This window comes from Pseudoliparis swirei, chromosome 24 (genome assembly GCF_029220125.1).
Source record: "Pseudoliparis swirei isolate HS2019 ecotype Mariana Trench chromosome 24, NWPU_hadal_v1, whole genome shotgun sequence".
Classification (NCBI taxonomy): Eukaryota; Metazoa; Chordata; class Actinopteri; order Perciformes; family Liparidae; genus Pseudoliparis; species Pseudoliparis swirei.
This window is the reverse complement of record NC_079411.1, coordinates 7,628,740-7,646,188: the sequence shown is the minus strand read 5'-3', so window position 1 is coordinate 7,646,188 and position 17,449 is coordinate 7,628,740. Positions and strand designations below refer to the sequence as shown.

The following is a 17,449-nucleotide window of genomic DNA, read 5'->3' as shown; positions in this document are numbered from 1 at the left end:
TTAAGCCGTGAGCCCGTCTCCGCGCTGAAGGATGCTCTCCTTGTTGCTCCCAAACAAGCGTCGGTCTTTCCTGGCTTTCCTCGAGGAATATTAAAAGGGCACCGGGGCTTTAGCATTTCTTTTCACTTGGATTGCAGATTTTTGATTTAAGTGTGTCCCATTTATTTGACTGTAAGCTAAATGACGACATTAATAACTAGAGGGGCACACGGAGAGTGCAGACCTCGACCGAGGCCAAATGTCCAATCTCGTAATGTATGCAATCATTTGCGTCTCCGCCCCGTTTCTGGTCCACTCCAGAAAGCAACGCAATCTTTCTTCCGGGTCCATGCTAAACCTTGGGCTCAGCAATATTGAATATTATTGATCGTTGACTTTCGGTGGGATCGTATTGTGATATCTTTCTTTTGGAACATAGTTATTTATTTTGTATGTAATATCGCCAAATAATTTGCTAATATGATCAATGTCAACCATATCTAAACTTAAGGTTTGGTTTGAGTAAATACAAAGATAACACAATTAAAATAAACATCCTATAATAGAATGCCATAAAATGTCTTAAAAAATAATCAAAGTATCGTAAAACATGTGATGGCATAAAACTATAAAGTATTATATTAATTAATATGTTTTATATATTATATTTATGTTTATTCGTATGCTATGAACAAAGGTCATAGTAAAGTATGGCAATAAAATGTAAAAATAATCATATATGTAGTATATTATGTCATTAAAAAGTTGTAATATAGTATGCCACAAAATGAAAGAGTCATAAGAACTGTCATAAAAGGTCTGTATAGTATGCCATACACATTCCATTGAAGAAATCAGAGTGTAATATCATTGTAGTATAATAATGCCCGGCCATTTAAAACCACTGTAAAGAATCTCGGCGTTATCTTTGACCAGGACAAAAAAAAATCTGGCCCATCTTGTCTCAAAGATACAGAAAAACTGTTTTTCACGCGTTTGTTACTTCTTGACTGGATTATTGCAACTCCTTATTATCAGGCTGCTCTAATAAGTCTCTTAGGTCCCTCCAGTTGATCCAGAATGCTGCAGCTCGTATTCTCACTAACACTAAGAAAAGAGATCACATTACTCCTGTATTCTGCTCTGCACTGGCTCTCTGTAAAATCAAGAATCACTTTTAAAATTCTTCTCTTAACCTACATCATATCTTAAGGGGCTTGTAGTACCATATTGCCCCACTAGAGAGCTGCGCTCACTAAATGCGGGGCTACTTGTAGTTCCTAGAGTCTTAAAAAGTAGGATGTGAGCCAGAGCCTTCAGTTATCAAGCTCCTCTTTTATGGAACCAGCTTCCACCTTCAGTCCGGGAGGCAGACACAGTCACCTCGTTTAAGATTAGACTTAAGACTTTCCTCTTTGATAGTCTTATAGTTATAGGGCTGAATCAGGATCACCTGGTCCAGCCCCTAGAGATGCTGCTATAGGCTTTTAGGCTGCTGGGGGATGTTTAAGGATACACTGAGCTCCTCTCTCCTCTTCTCTCTCTACTTATGGATGAATTTTCATCTCTCCATTGCACATCATTAACTCTGCTTCCTCCCCGGAGTCCTTGTGACTTCACGTCTAGTGAAGTGTCCCTTGGACCTGGCTGGGTCCGATGCCATGGCGCTGCTGATGCCCCGCCCACTCCTCCTCTCCACCTCCATCTGCCTGATGGATCATGGAGGTCTGGATCGTGGTCCATGCCTCGTACCAACTATTCATACACTCTGTCATACTCATTGAATGTGTTGTAACTCTGTTAAGATTCCTTCTGGTCACATGACATCTATTGCTTCTGTCCATCCTGGAGAGGGATCTTCCTCTGTTGCTCTGCTGAAGGGTTGTTCCCTTTTTTTCTATTTCTTGGTAGTTGTTCCTGATCCAATGTGAGGTCCTGGGACAGGGGTGTCGTGTGTGTACAGATGGTAAAGCCCTCTGAAGCTATTTAGTAATTTGTGATATTGGGCTATACAAAATAAAATGAATTGAATGAGTTGTAAAAATATGAGAAGATATCGTGTATGCCATGAAAATGTCTTGGAAATGTAAACAGTCACAGAATGCCAAAAAGTGTCATAGCAAATATTTTTTAAATCAGAAAATAATGCCATAAAAATGTCAAAAGCCATAATTTAGGCTGTAGCTCAGTGAGGTAAGAGGGTCGTCCTGCAACCCCAAGGTTGTCGGTTCGATCCCCGCTCTCCCCATTAGTTGCAAGTCGAAGTGTCCTTGAGCAAGGCACTGAACCCCCAGTTGCTTCCCGGGCGCATCACTGCAGCCCACTGCTCCTTAATAACTAAGGATGGGTTAAATGCAGAGAACTAATTTCCCCTTGGGGATTAATAAAGTATATAAAATTAAAATAAATAATTTGCCATAAAAAAAAGTATCCTGGCATACTGTATAGTTGTATCACGGTGTATACTTTAGTCATAAAGATATTTAAAAGTCATGGTATCCATGTCACATGGGCTGTGGGTGTCAGGTCGGGGATCTGTTCTATGGAGCACACATACGAGATGTGAAAAGATAATGAGCTTTTTAGACTATTTAGTGAAGAAACAGTCAGCGAGGAAGATGAGAACATCTTCTGGTCACGTGTGAGAGTGACGCTGCGAGTAGTGAACGGCACCATATGAGCAGAGGAAAGACAAACCACCGGCGTAATATCTGATGTAAGCTTTACTTTCAAATCCTGTTACATTTAGACCTGGCAAGTTGAACATAAAATAATGCCAAACAAAGAAAACAAAATACAAAAAGCAAAAAAGTACAAATGATCTATTTACCAGTTATCGTCACAACCCTGTACAGCCTTAACAATGGAGTAATAAAAAAAAGCTTTGTACAGCACATACCAATCTTTACCGAGTGCCACCAGAGAAGATAGCCGAGCCTTTTGCGATGGTAGAACCGCCCGACGTAAAGCCAACGGATCGGAGACGGTGCAGAGGGACGCCAGCGAAATGCAACCGAGGGAGTTAGGAGCTCGAGAGGGCAACGTCATGCAAACTGAAGTGCTGAGAAGGTAGTCACGCTTTAAAAAACCCAAATAGGTCACTGTGCTGCTCACAATTGGGCAAAAATAAACAATAAGTGCTTTAGAATATTGGTTTTTCAAAAGGATAGAAAGTCCAGTCGCCTTTTCAAATTGTTACAAACTAAGGGACATAAAGAAGTGCAGCCGTTTATGATTAAGCTGTAATAAAAAAAGACAGGCATTAAAAAAAAAAAGAAAAGGTGTCGAGATCGGACATATTCTTTTAAAAATCGTTTTATCTTTCGGACCCTGACAATTCGTTTGACTCATTCTCAGAAGTCTCAGGTGGTTTCCTTCCACCAAGTGGCACTAGAGTATAAAAGATAACGCCGATAGTACAAGTGTGTGTTTACGTGTGTGTGTGTGTGTGTGTGTGTGATGCTCCTCTCACTCCAGAGACAGCGTGCCAAAAAGGAACAAACAACCAGCCGTGTAACCGGGGACAACCGAGGCTTCGCTCCAGAACAGGACGTGACGGATTAAATCCTAACATCACTTCCTGCGGCGTGTCACGTTTTGGTCTCGACAATTCGTTTCTCTGTCCAATCAACAATTATTTTTACTTGACACGATCAAAGTAGAAAAATAAAAAAAGCAATAATGATTCATTGATGGAGAATGCGTGAGTAAAATAGACAAAAGGAGAGCGTACGGAAAATTAAAAAAACAAAAGGACAATCCCTTTACAATAAGGGATGTTGGCTTGTACTTTGCTAATCTGTCTCGCAAAACACTCCTTTTTGAACATTTTACGGATAAATACATATTCTCTTTATCAAAAAGTGCAGCACTGTGCAAAACTGGCTATCACAATTTAGCCTGGGACCTTTAGTTCCCAGGGAGAGCTTGACCTTTATGTCTAATTCATGCAATTTGTATTAATTGACGCTCTCCGGTTTCACAGAGGCCCTTTTGCACCGCTGGAAATGCTTACAAGTGAAACTGAGGGCTGGTGATTGAGTCGTTTCCTACTGTCCACTTCACGTTAGGGTAACTTGGTGGATCTATGTTTGCGCTTTAAAAAAAAGGGAAATGAAAAGGTTTAAGTGCTTTTGGCTTGAAGTGTTACTATATTAAGTGCAATTAAAACTCAAAAGGTTGAAAAGAGAGAGGGGGGGGGGGGCAGTACCATGTCTGCCGGCCTACAGAAGCCAGTGCCATTGAAAACAATGCTGTACACGTGAATGGCTTTGCTTCATCATTGCACCTGCAGGAGCTTTTTTTGTCTTCTTCTTTCTTCTTTTTTCTTGATGGGTTCTCTATGAATGTTAGTAGAAAATGTTTTTATTATGATGTAAAAGGCTCAGTAAAAAAAGTGGAAAAAAAAGAAAGACCAAAGAAAAAAGACAGAAGGCCACCGGACACACCAGCTCACGTTCCCGTCTTTTCCAGCGCGGGAGACGTCCCCGCTCGCTCTTCTGTATCGCTTCTTTCTCCATGGACATCAACAAAAATACATTCATTCAAGTCATTTTGGAACAGTTTCTTTCTTCTTTTTTTGTACACAAAAATTACAAAAAGCTCCAAAAAGCACCATTGAATCGGCCTGCGGTGACCGTGGCTGTGGGCAGCTTGCTGACCCCGAGCCGGTCACCTCCACAAAACAGTTCTCTCATATATCTCTTCTCAGGATCGGTGCGTGATACATAGTTCCGCATATGAAGCTGCGCTGATCTCCACCTGGTCTCAGAAATAGTTCCTCATTTCACTGCGAGTGCAAACTCATCGTCACACGTTACATCAAATCAAATTAGTAATAAATGTAGAATGTTTCTTGTGATGATAAGTCAGAGTTTCCTTATTTACATTATCACAGCTTATCTTCTGTTTTGTGAGCTTACTAAAAAAAAAACTATTACAATTAACTAGTAACCCATTTAAATGAGACTTATTTTGAGACGGAGGTGCTATCAGGCAGCAGCTATGCATAAGATGGTTTCACCATTATACAAAAAAACAACAAATCAAAAAGATGAGAAGGGGAGGGGCTACAAAACTATGTACAAGACTGATAAATAAGTAAGTGCGTGGTTTGAGGCGTTGCTTTGGAAACGGGCCGTTTACGTCTCCTCGGTTCTGTCCACGTTGCACCGCGAACACTTCAGGATCTCTCGAATGTCGCTTCCTAATGACGTCAAAGCTAGTTGAAACACAGGCATGCTATTTCGATGCATAATAGCAATAGACAGAAATGCACTAAAGTATAGCACTTGCAAGTTTTGTTTCGTCTTTTTATCTCGTCCGACGACTAAAGAAAAATATCTATAAAACCGAGATACGTTAGTTTCCCTCAGATGATGCAACCGGGTCCAAGTCACTCAGACATCTCAAAACAGAAAAAAGGGTAATAGAGAGTAGTAGTTGAAGTAGTAATAATTCAATCGATAGAACTGATAAGAAAAGCAGTTTTTTGATATAAATGCATTTTTTTTTTTATAGCATGTACAGCCTTTTTCTCTTATAAATGTTTGTTTTCTTTTCTTCCGTCCGTTTGTCTGGTCCAGCTTATTCTGCTGGTCTGATTGGAAAAGACGTCGCTCCCACTGCAGCGGTCAAGTGTCGCTTCGCACCACCGTCCGAGGAGTGAGGGAAAGAGCGGGGGGGGGGGGGGGAGGTCAGACAGTCTTGGCCCTCTCCGTCAGTCCCAGGTAGGCCAGGAAGGAGTGTTTGTGGGAGGAGGGTGAGGAGGAGGAGGAAGAGCGGGAGGGCGACGCCGCGTCGGAGGAGAAGAGAAGAGGCGGCGCGGCGGGCCGCCACCGGGAGTGGAATGTGAAGCGGCGGCTGTGGGTGAACGCGGCGGTGAGGGGGATCAGGTGTGCCCGGCCGCAGCTCCTGGACTGCTCCAACATGTGGCGGGGCGAGGGCGGGAAGAGGGAGGAGGGGCCGCCGGGGCCTCTGGCGGTGCCGCCGTTGTTGTTGTTGTTGTTGCCGTTAGTGCCGACGGCGTCCAGCCGGCGGGGCGTGCCCAGCGTGAGCGACAGGGCGACGGACTGCAGCGCCCGGGACGCCGTGAGACTCATGAGCGGGCTGTTGCTGCTGCTCCCGCCCCCTCCGCCAAACAGGAAGCTCTCCCCACTCGTCCTCAAAGAAGAGGCCGCCGCCGCCGCCGGCTCCTCCTCCTCCTCCTCCTTCTCCTCCTCTCCGGCCTCCTCCCCGTCGTCCTCCACCTCCGCTTCTTCTTCTTCTTCCTCTTCTTCCTCCTCTCCTCCCTCGCCGCCGTCCGGACCCCCCGCTCCTGCGCTCCGGTGCTTCTCGAGGTGGCGGCTGAAGACGAGGGTGTGTGTGGTGGTGAAGGGGCACTCTCGGCAGCCGAGAGTCGGGCGCGGGGCGTGCTTCAGCTTCTTGTGCAGGTTGAGGTTGTCCTTGCGCTTGCAGCTGTAAGAGCAGCGGTCGCAGTGGAAGGGCCGCTCGCCCGTGTGCACGCGCACGTGCTCGATCAGCTTGTTGGCCGTCTTGGACAAGTAGCCACACCGCTCACACTTGTAGTGGTTGCCCAGGCGATGGCCGCGCACGTGGGCCTCCAGTGAGGCCTGGTCCGGCCACAGTCCCTGGCAGATGCGGCAGCGGTACTCCATCTTGCGGTGCGTCTTCAGGTGGCACTCCATGGCCGCCGGACGATTGGTGGAGTAGATGCAGAAAGGGCACCTGGGTAATGCGACACAGGGGAAGTGGGGGAAAGGAAGCGGGGGGCACGACACACAAAAGCACAAAAGAAAAGAGGACAGTTGAAGGGGAAGCGGGCCACTCACCACCACATTAAAACACCTTGAAATTGAATAACACGACATGATGAAGAGGAGAAGGACAGGTAAAAGGAAAAAGTGTGCGCCGTGTAGAGTCGTGTGTGTGTGTGTGTGTGTGTGTGTGCTCATGGTGGTATGTGTGGCAGTTTAATGGTGGGAGAATTGAGGTGACCAGGTATGTGTGTGTGTGGAGGAGGAGGAGGAGAGGGGGGGGTGACAGGCTGGAGAAAGGTTTGGAGCAGTAGGACATGAAGGGAAATGAAGGAATGGAGTGGCACTTACATTTAAATAGCACCTTTCATCTGCTCTGGGCCCCAAAGCGCTTCACAAACCCTGCAGAACAGAATCACCTCAGAAAAACCTGGTAATGGTCAAGGCCCTCGCTCCCTTTGCACACACTCCTGCATATGTAGTAACACTTCACATCGCTCGAGTGTGTACACGTGTACACACCGGTCTAGGAAATAAGCCGTAGAAAATGTAGGCAACGGGAGTTTACCTCAAACTGTTTATAAACTACGACAACACCTGCTTTTGATAGCAACCATACATGTGGTTTACATGAATTAAGATGTGTAAACCGCGAGGAGCTGGAAACACAACCCACATGTGCGGATACAGACAGTACAGCGAAGAGTAAAAGCAGCTTTTCGGGTCAATTAAATTTTTAAAAAAGAGCATCCCTTCAATCGCTCTCCTTTCTCCGTTGAATAAAAAAGGATCGAAAATATCCATAATCTACTTCTTTCCCTTTTGAATGAGAGCTCAAAGAAATCAATCTGGCTTTGAAAACATTAACACCAGACAGAAGAAACATTTACAGCCGTTAGAACTCCTGAACATGTGTCGACTCACACACGACAGCGAGCAGCACCTCCTCAAGGAAGAGACTAGATGTGCTTGGTGGAGATCTACGAGTTACGAAAGGGCTTCTCGTGCGTTTATGATCCGTCAAAAATAAAAGTCAATGTTGGCAGCTTTCTACTTTTCATTTAGCAATGTTTAAAACATCCCGTCTCCACTGATACACGATATAGAACACAGATCTTTGTTTATGACAAGATGAGGCGATAATTATAATGATTGTCAATGATTCTGCACATGCACAGAATGGAGTTATGAGAACTCAAAAAACACAAAAAATGACTCAAAAAATGTTTGCATTTTTTTTCTAAATATAAAAAGGCAAATAGTCATGTGTTTTTGTTGTTGTTGTTTTTAAATCGCAAATGCTGTTATTAGCTACCCTAGAACTGCGTCTATGTGACCGTGCATTATGATTGGCCTCAAGCATCATCAGTATGTATGTGTGTGTGTGTGTGTGCGTGTGTGTGTGTGTGTGTGTGTGTGTGTGTGTGTGGGGACGGTGAGATCGACAGACAGGCCTGTCATGGAACATAAACGTGTTACAGTACAACAAAGGCTCCTGTGGGACTGAAGTATGGAGATGGGGGGGGGGGCATGGAAGGGGACTAGAGCTACAGACAAACTATATTTGTATATTTAAGGTTTAGGATACAAAGTTCACCGAGATAGGTCTGCACTTTGTTTCTTAAAGCTTTGTTTCAGCGTCATTCTTTAAAAATAAATGCTGTGTGGAGCAAAAATGTGTTTCATTACAATGTATATACAAATCTACACGCGTGCTTCTTCTGGGGGTGTGCCGACATATTTCATATAGATTGTGGACATCCTCTCTGTCTGTGTGGAAGGTTTCCTCAGTGACGTTGGCATGGCTGCTGGCAGCGGAACAACTGGACCCGGAGGGGAAACCCATTTCCATCTCCTCTCCAGTCTCCCGTCTGCTCGGAGAGCCGCTGCAGACCCAGAGACCACCGTCTAATAACGTCTTCTTGCCAAGAGAGGCGGTCGGGCAAAACTGCAGCTTGTATCATTTAATTTGCTGGCTGCAAATAATGAACTTTACAGAGAGGTTAACTGACAGAGGACACATGGCTCCAGAGATCTTCAAATAGACCGCAGATCTGCGTTTCTGTCTTCAGCAGTACGTCGGTTACAATCAGCTCTCGTTTGAAATGGGCGGAATAATATCAGCCAGATTTATATAATTGACATGGATCTTTTTGCATATGAAAAATGTGTTCAATATCGCGTGTTGAATAATTGAAACCATTGTGAGTCGCCTGGAACTTTAGTCTGTTGCCAGAACTTGCACACCCCTAACATTGGCCCGTGTGTGTGTGTGTGTTTGTTTTCGTGTGCAGTGAATTGACACGGTGAGGAGTGACGGAGGGGGAGGACGGGAGACGTTAGGAACCTCTGTCTGTACTTGCTTTCCTTACTTGAGCCCTCCGGAGGGGACGGTGTGGCACTTCTTGTGCTCCAGCAGCTGCTCAGGCGTCTTCAGGAACTTGTGGCAGACGTCGCACTCAAACATCCGCGTGATGAGGTGGATCTGGAGGTGGCGTTCGTACATGCTGCGCGTCTTGCACACAAAATTGCAGAAGACGCATTCGAAACCTGCGCAGAGGGAAGGAAAGAAGAGGGTTATTAGTTAAGACCGAATCGGTTTGGATGATTCTCACGGGGAGATGAGGATGTGCTCTTCAGACTCGGCGTGACTGAAATCTCAAGAGTATCCATAGAAACTGAAACAAAGGGAGTTCAGATTCAGGGAAAAGTCCGGTCCGACAATGACCTTTCACATAAATAGAGAATACCGGTGAGATTCGGAGCTGCAATGGCACTTCACTTCAATACACTTGTGGGAATCGCAAGAGAATTATTTTTGAAGGGGGTAAAAAGTACAAATTGATGCAGGAGAGGTTGAGATATCTTGACTGAGTCCAAATAACAATGGATCCATTGTTCTTATTATACACCTTTTAGTCATTCTTATGACATATTTGCAACATGATTTTGTTGTATTTTATGTACTTTAACTTTTTTATTTGTGACATACTTTTGCATGACTATTAATGACAAACTAAAATGACTTTTTAAGACGACATACTAAAATGACTTCTACTAAATAAGATGCTGTCCGTTCCTGTGTCATACTTTAGCATTTTCAATGTCAAAGTTTACCAATACTTAAAAAAAAGTAAAAGTGACTTGAACTCCAACATACTATATCATTTCTTTTAGTGATATCCTGTATTATGACTTTTTTTAAATTAATTTCAGAAACAGTATATGTTGACCTTTTGGAACATATTTTACTTTTCCATGACATACGATATATAATATTACTATTTTTGTCATTCTAATGAAATACTATATGAGCTTTTCAAGTCATTTTTGTGACATAATTTTTCAATGACAAAAAGAAAAGAAAATTCAGACACTTTGTTTTTGACATACTATATGCTATGACTTTTTTAATGACTTTAAAGACATGCTATACGACAACCTTTTTGCCATTTTAATGACTTTTTTGCTCCAACAATTCTCTTCAGATGATCCAGTTGATCCAAAATGCTGCCGCACGTGTATTGACAAGAACTAAGAAAAAAGATCACATTATTCCCGTATAAACTTCTCTGTTCTGGCTCCCTGTAAAATACAGAATCCCTTATTTAAACTCCTTATCCTTACTTACAAAGCCCTAAATGTTCACGTACCAAAGTGTCTTAAAGAGATTATAGTAACGTATTACCCCACGGGAACGCCGCACTCCCAGAATGAAGGGATGGGCTCAGGCTTGCCTTGGAACAGCCCGTAGTTCTGCTGCTGGAGGCCTCGACTGACGGGGGACTTCCAATAATAAAATGAGCTCCTCTCTCCTCCTCTCCCTTTGTATATATGTATGTGCCATGAATACGTGTTGATAACTTGGCTTCTTCCCCAGAGTCTTTGTGCGCTCTCGCCTCAGGTTTTCATGGATCGGGGTACACCTCGCTCGTGCTTTCGCCCGCTACCGTGGACAACCACTGCTACTATAATTAATCATAATATCATATTCATATCCATTATTACTATTATTATTATCATTATCATTCCATTCTATCCACTGCTTTCTCTCACTCCCTCTGCTTAAAAGGGTCCTGTGTTTCTGCCAGTAGTGCTTACTCATAGGAAGTCTACGCTCTACGATCTACATCGGCTGTCAATGAAAAGTGTCTCCAGATAAATTCTCTTAGAACTTGAAACATCAAATGAATTTAACTTTAGTTAAGAATTGTCAACATGTCAGGGTATAGTATGTCCCAAAAGAAATATTATATAGTAAATCATCAACATTTTTATAGACATGATGTAAACAAATATCCTTGTAGATTATGTTGAAACAAGTCATAAAAAATACAATAATGTTTTTATTCTCTTTCATTACTTTTTCTTATTATTTTTGAAGATATAATGGAAAAAAATATTTAATATATTATAAAAAGAGGTTGTATGTTGAAAAAGACAATAATGTTTTTTTTTCTCTTTTCATTATTATTTCATATACTGTTGTTGAGAAGTGTATCTGGTTAAAAATATTTCCCACAATCCCTTACCTTTGTCCGACTTGTCCTCAGTTCCTGACCCCGAGTGGCTTCCAGAGCTGGACTGGCTCCCTGCGGAGGAGGGCAGGGCCAGCAGGCCCCTGAGCTCGTCGTTACTGTGGTTGAGGTCTCCGCCCTCCGAGCTGTTGAGTGAGTCGCTGAGGGCCGAGAGGGAAGAGGAGGTGCTCTTGGTCTCGCTGAGGGGACTTCTGGAGCTCAGACCTGGACACATGAGGACAGACAGCAGAGCGTCAAGACGAGGTCCAGCTAAAGCCCATGCGTATGAACTGAAACCCTGCAGAAAAATCAGTTTCAAGTACCTCATGGTTCAAAACATGCACACACACACACACACACACACACACACACACAGTAAAATACATACAAACATAATAGAAACACGTAGCCTCGGCAGCCCAGCTCTCTGACTGAGGACCTGCTGCCAGTCAAATCGAGATGCAGTCTGCTTTTATTGATCCCCTTCTCTAAGTCTGCAATTCACTGGGAAGAGCGAGGGATTTAGAAGGGGGAGGGGGGGGGCAAGAGGGAGGTATGGGTGAGGCGCGAGGGTCATGGCCGAAGGAGCTAAGATGGCGGGAGCATCTCAGGGCACAGCTCAACAAAAGGGCATTCACTCAGAAGGGAGTGAAAGGAGGGAGGAGAGGCTGAGCCGGCCCTGAAATGGTCGACCTATCTTTCCAACACAGGCAGACGCACACAGAATTGTCGGGCAAGATATGATTAATTTGCTTTCAATCAAATCTAAATAAACCAGGGTCATTCAGTGCGGCGTCTTAGCAACATTTTGAATACAGTGTTGGGCCAGCTTCGGGGGCTTTGATCTTCTCTGCTGCGGTGTTTAACGTACACTTGCCTTCCCTTACAATAACCAAAAGGCTAATGACACATGGAAAAAAAAGGAGCTTCTTGGAGCCGGTGGGCCTCGACCTTGAAACACACCTTTACCCAAAGATATTCCATTTTCTCTTTTACTGAATCGCTCCGTCTGCTTTTTCCTAGTAACGCTCAGGAACGGAAATAAAAGAGGCAAAGTATGTCTAGCTGCCGGTGTGTCCAGGGTAGATATCAGGTAATACAGTCACATCAATCACCACTGCGCCCCCCGCAGTTAAGGGCACCCGACCAACCCTTTCCCCACGTCGAGTCCCGTCTTCACAGGGGGCCAGCTTGAACTGTGACACCTGCGGAGATAACTGCGGTGCGTGAGCAGTGCTGCTCCATCAACCGTACACTCTGAAGTCGAGACGCGTTAACAAAACACGGCTGAATCATGGCAGACCACTCCAATCTCCACATGTAGAAGGTGGAAAGCAAGCGATGCCTGGAAGACACACTCCTGTATGTTTTAGTGGCGTTGTCCATCTTGTGGGAGACTGAGATAAATGCCATGTCAGGCCGAGAGACTTAAAAAAAAATGGCCACAGTGGCATCTTAAACCGAGCTCGTCTCCAAAGGAACCAAGGCCCATTGATTTTTTCCCCTCAGGCACGATAAGGACCAACCTCCTCAGATAAACAAGGCCACTGTGGCCTCTGAAAGACCCCTCAGCTGTCTGGACGATCCCACCCACCCACACAAACACATTGAAGAACAAAACGTCAGCAATAAACCGGATAAAGCTGTTTTAGACTAAAACACTCATATTGACGACCAGGGGTTCAAACCGGCAGCTTTAAAAGTCTGCAGAAGGTCGACTGGAGGCGGCGAGCTTGTGAGGCTCAATTCCACAGCTCGTCTTTCTCTGAACTGATGCAACGAGGTGTTTACGAAGACTAGATTACGGTTACATTAGGACTGTCTGACCTGGAACTGACTTCATTTAAAGTAGATACAGTACAGTCCATCTTTGTTGTGCTGTACTAAAACATATTGGATATGAAATAATATTTAATTTTTGTATTTGACACTTAAAAAAGTCGGCAGATGAATCAATAACCTACTTTACACACACAGATTAGGTGGATAGTCTATGAACTGTAACCTTATGATTAGTGTCAAAATACTTTATTTATTCAAACCATTAAAGTCACTGTTTAAATGTAAACCCCGCGTGTCGGAGTAGAGCCAAAACAATAGCAAATGTGTCACTGTCCAAGTACTGTACTGCGTTTCTATTATGAGCTGTGAACATGAGCCACAATGTGTTGTACCACCCACTCCAACATGTGAGATATCTTTTGAAAATAACTCCATAAAGCCTTTTTCTAGGGTTTGAATCATGCCCCTTTGGTTATACACCAAGTTTGAAAACAGTGGATCAACAGCAGTCACAAGAACATGACTTTATAAAGCTAAAACTAGTTAATCGATTCATCAAATTACTTAATCACTACTTTGATAACCGTCGAACCGATTTGTTTGAATAATTTTTGAGGCAAAAAAGCCGAACAAGTTCTGGTGTCAGCTTCTCAGTTGTGAGGATTTACTGCTTTTCTTGTAATGTAATTAGTAATTAATTGCATATGTTTAAGTCTTTGACTACAGGTTGGGGGGGGAGAAAGTGTTTTACACTATTTTCTGACATTTTTATAGACAACATCACTTATTAATTAACTGAAAAAATAATGATAATGTGAGTTCGAACCCTTCATTCCACCGACACACGCCGAATGAGAGAGACCATGTCGTCGATGCGGTCTGGACTCATACCTGCGTGCCCGCTGCTCATGTGGTTCTTCATGTCGTTCTCCTCCATGCAGACGAAGTCACAGACGCTGCAGCAGAGCGAGAACATCCACTGCTCCTTGTCCACATGGAGCGACATGTGGCTGACAAACTGGGCATTCAGCTCCGTCTGGAAATCACACACATGGCAGCTGGACAGAGAACAGAGAGGAAAGATGGCGAGAATAGCCGTCAGCTTCAGTGTTAGATCATGTCTGCATTAATGGGTAATGAATTCACAGAAATGTATCCACCATGTACCACTGAGACTATTGAAAGTAAAACTTTTCCTCACTGCAGACATGGTGCTATTGAACACGTTTCAGATCATTAGACACATTAAAGTGTTGAAACATTCGTAAAAACATTTTGGAAAATACACTTATTTGATTTCTTGCAGAATTAGAGGAGAAGATCGAGTCTTGTTGTGACTGTGCGGTTGCATCCAAATAAGAGATAAATCAGCGCGTAACACCCCATATACCCAAACACATTTTTACACTTCTGCTTTTTAAATGCATTAAATAAAAAAGATTTAACCTTTTAATATGGGAGCTTAAGGTGTGCCGATAGCTTTGTACTATCCATCTCCAAGCTACAGAAACATGTTTTAATAATCAAATGGTTTACAGCTCTGGTTTGGATTATCTCATCCAACTCTTTTAAACAAAGCAAATAATAATAATTTTGAAATAATATTTTAAATAAATGAAAACATTTAACACAAACAAAATAGTAATTGGGGAAAAATATATATATATATATATAAATATAAAGATATATTTGGGCATCAAGCAGCAGATAAAAATCAAACCCACAAAGCCGTGATTTGAACCTCTGCTATTGGCTGGAGACCTCCTTAATAGAGTGCTGTGCTTTGGTCCATCATCATTACCTGTAGTAGTAGAGGCAGTTCTTGCGCTCGGCGGACTCGGCTGTAACAGCGCTGACAATCTGCTCAGCATCCGTATTGACCAGCTTGACGGAGTGGATGGTCAGGTGCTGATTGAGGTTAGCCCTGCACTTGGCTGCATACGGACACAAGTGGCACTTGTACTTCCTCTCGTCTGCGAAAACAAACACAAGACCACAGGTTACTGTAAACATTACCTCAGATAATGTTTCATTAAAAGTTGCGCACAGCCTCTTTAAAACAAGCTTCAACCTAATGATGTGATGCCTAACCCTGCCTCACCTTCGCCTCACCCTAACTTAAACTCTGATCCTGAGGAAGAAAAATCAGTGTGATGTCAGATAAAAATCTGATGAAAATATGAGGCGCATAAAGACATTATTTTTACACATTTTAAAGCATTCTAAAATCTAATGAAGAAAAATAAATCAAACCACCATATTTGCTTTCATGCAAACACAATGTCTTTTCCCAGTAACTCCCCCTAAAACACACACACACACACACCATTTGCCCCAAGGACATGAAGCCAGGCAACCTTTATGTCGCCGGGGGAAACCAAAAAGACCATCACACTGACATATGCCCCTGCTTCTGCTCTCTGTGGTGTGGCCAAGCTGTTCACAGCCAACACTCTCAGATGGCGCGCGTGTGCGCCGTGTAGTGTGTGTTCACGCAAAATGTGAGAGCATGTCCAATTGTGTGGGGGGCATTTTGTACACGAGTCTCCATTTGTGCGCCCGGACATTTAATCTGCAATCCCGAGTAGGTTGCATTAATTTCTAATCCGCCGTTTAATTTGCTTGAAATAAAAAAACGCATCAGCGAGATATTCATTAATTTATTGTCCTAATAAGGGCAGAGAACGAGAGGGATTGCAGAAGACAGTGATGGGATAGAACGGATCAATTGGGAGCAAAAAAAGGGCCAAGTTTGAAAACACAGAGTAATCAGGACACAAGGGAGTGTGCAGCTTCATCCTGAAGAAGTCTCCAGTGTCCGAGCGCGGGAGACAAAGTGAATGAACGAAACCAATTGTGACTGCATCAGAATTACTAGTGTGTGTGTGAGTGTGTGTGTGTGTGTGTGTGTGTGTGTTACTCTGTGAAGCATACCTCTGGCAGAGTAATTAGATGGGCAGTTTTCCCAGAGAGACTAATCATGGTAGTAATCTCTTTAAAGGAAGGGTAATCTAGTCTAGTCAACCTTATTTACTTACTGGGGTGGGGGGGGGAGGCAAACCCAGCAGCGAACATCTATACATTAAACAAAGAGGTGGGCTCACGCGGCGCTGGTGTGCACGTGCTTTAACAATGTTGTTGTGCACGTGTGTGTGTGTGTGTGTGTGTTTGTTTACCTGTGTGGAGAGACAGATGTCTAGAAAGCGTCTGCTGTCTGCCGAACACTTTGCCACAGACGGGGCAGGGGAAGAGCTGTTCGCTGAGTCTCCACGGGGCAATCCCGTTTCCCGGCTCCCCGTCATCCTTTTCCGAGTCTGGAACAAAACGCAGAACACCAAAGTCGTCATTCACTGAGGACACAATTAGCCACAGAAGCGGCTGCAGGTAGACCAGAAGGCCGTTACCAGGCGGCGATGAATCAAACACATAACTCCATATGTATCGACGTGTAAACCGTGACTGCCGCACCACGCTGCTGCTGCGCTGTGTGCTCATGTGCTGTGGAGTTCTTTGAGTTAGAGGGTCATCTGGATTTGATCCATCTTTCTTACATATTTGTATGGCGTGAACTTATTACCAACAACTATTCCCATACCCAGCTATAATAATCTCCTCCAGCATTCTCTTTCTGCGATGCTTTCGATACCGTTCGCCTCCACCTTATTACAGGCAGGCAGGAGAGGCTACCCACGAGCATTAAAGACTGCACATAATAAAGATAATAATGAGAGCGAGAGAGAAAAGTCTATGGCTCTTCCTCGGAGATTCGGTACAACATTACATTTACTCATTTAGCAACTGCACTGCTCGAGTATTAAGTTTAACACGCCAAAAACTGGCAGAAAAATAGTCTAATTCACCAGGAAAGGTCTTATTCCCTTCAGTGAAACAACAGAACAACGGATACACTGTGGGCTAATTTGCTAACCCACAAGACTGAAACCTGTCTGCTGCCATTTGACAGACGCTCCTCATCTAGCCTGCTGGGGGGGGGGGGGGGGGTGAAGTGCGAATGCATTCTTAATGTCAACAGCGTACACTAAAGCCCGCAGCATACACATATACACCTCCATGCTGCATGTCACCCTCCTCCCCTCCCTCTCCAGGTTGAACCAAAGAAATGAGAGCGAATTCTCTTGAGCTTTTTATCCATCATCGGACATAAAGGAAGTCAAAAGAAACCAAACAGACACTCAGATGGAGGCATTAACGTGTGCATTGTAAAATAGAACACACAAACGGACGTTGGCTAAAACTGTTGTAAAGTCATTGGATAAAAAGTTTCTATAGTTATTCTGACTTTTTATTTCCGTGAGAAAAATGTATAATCTGCTGCTCAGGTTCCTCCTCTCGCTAAATGTGTTGATTCTTTGCATATGAACATCAGTGCGCAGTTTAACGTTAACTGACTGTTAA

General features: G+C 43.7%; 1 protein-coding gene across 1 annotated transcript in view; it reads right to left on the bottom strand.

Moving 5' to 3' along the window:
- Window positions 1-2,684: 2,684 nt before the first annotated feature.
- Window positions 2,685-17,449, bottom strand: part of znf827 (zinc finger protein 827) — a 62,825-nt gene continuing 48,060 nt past the window's right edge. The window contains exons 9-14 of the mRNA XM_056408367.1: window positions 16,210-16,347; window positions 14,835-15,006; window positions 13,925-14,091; window positions 11,267-11,476; window positions 9,107-9,284; window positions 2,685-6,705 (exon numbers count right to left, since the gene is read on the bottom strand). Coding sequence (XP_056264342.1) covers window positions 5,676-6,705; window positions 9,107-9,284; window positions 11,267-11,476; window positions 13,925-14,091; window positions 14,835-15,006; window positions 16,210-16,347 — 1,895 coding nt within the window. The 3' untranslated portion in view covers window positions 2,685-5,675. The remainder of the gene's footprint in view (window positions 6,706-9,106; window positions 9,285-11,266; window positions 11,477-13,924; window positions 14,092-14,834; window positions 15,007-16,209; window positions 16,348-17,449) is intronic.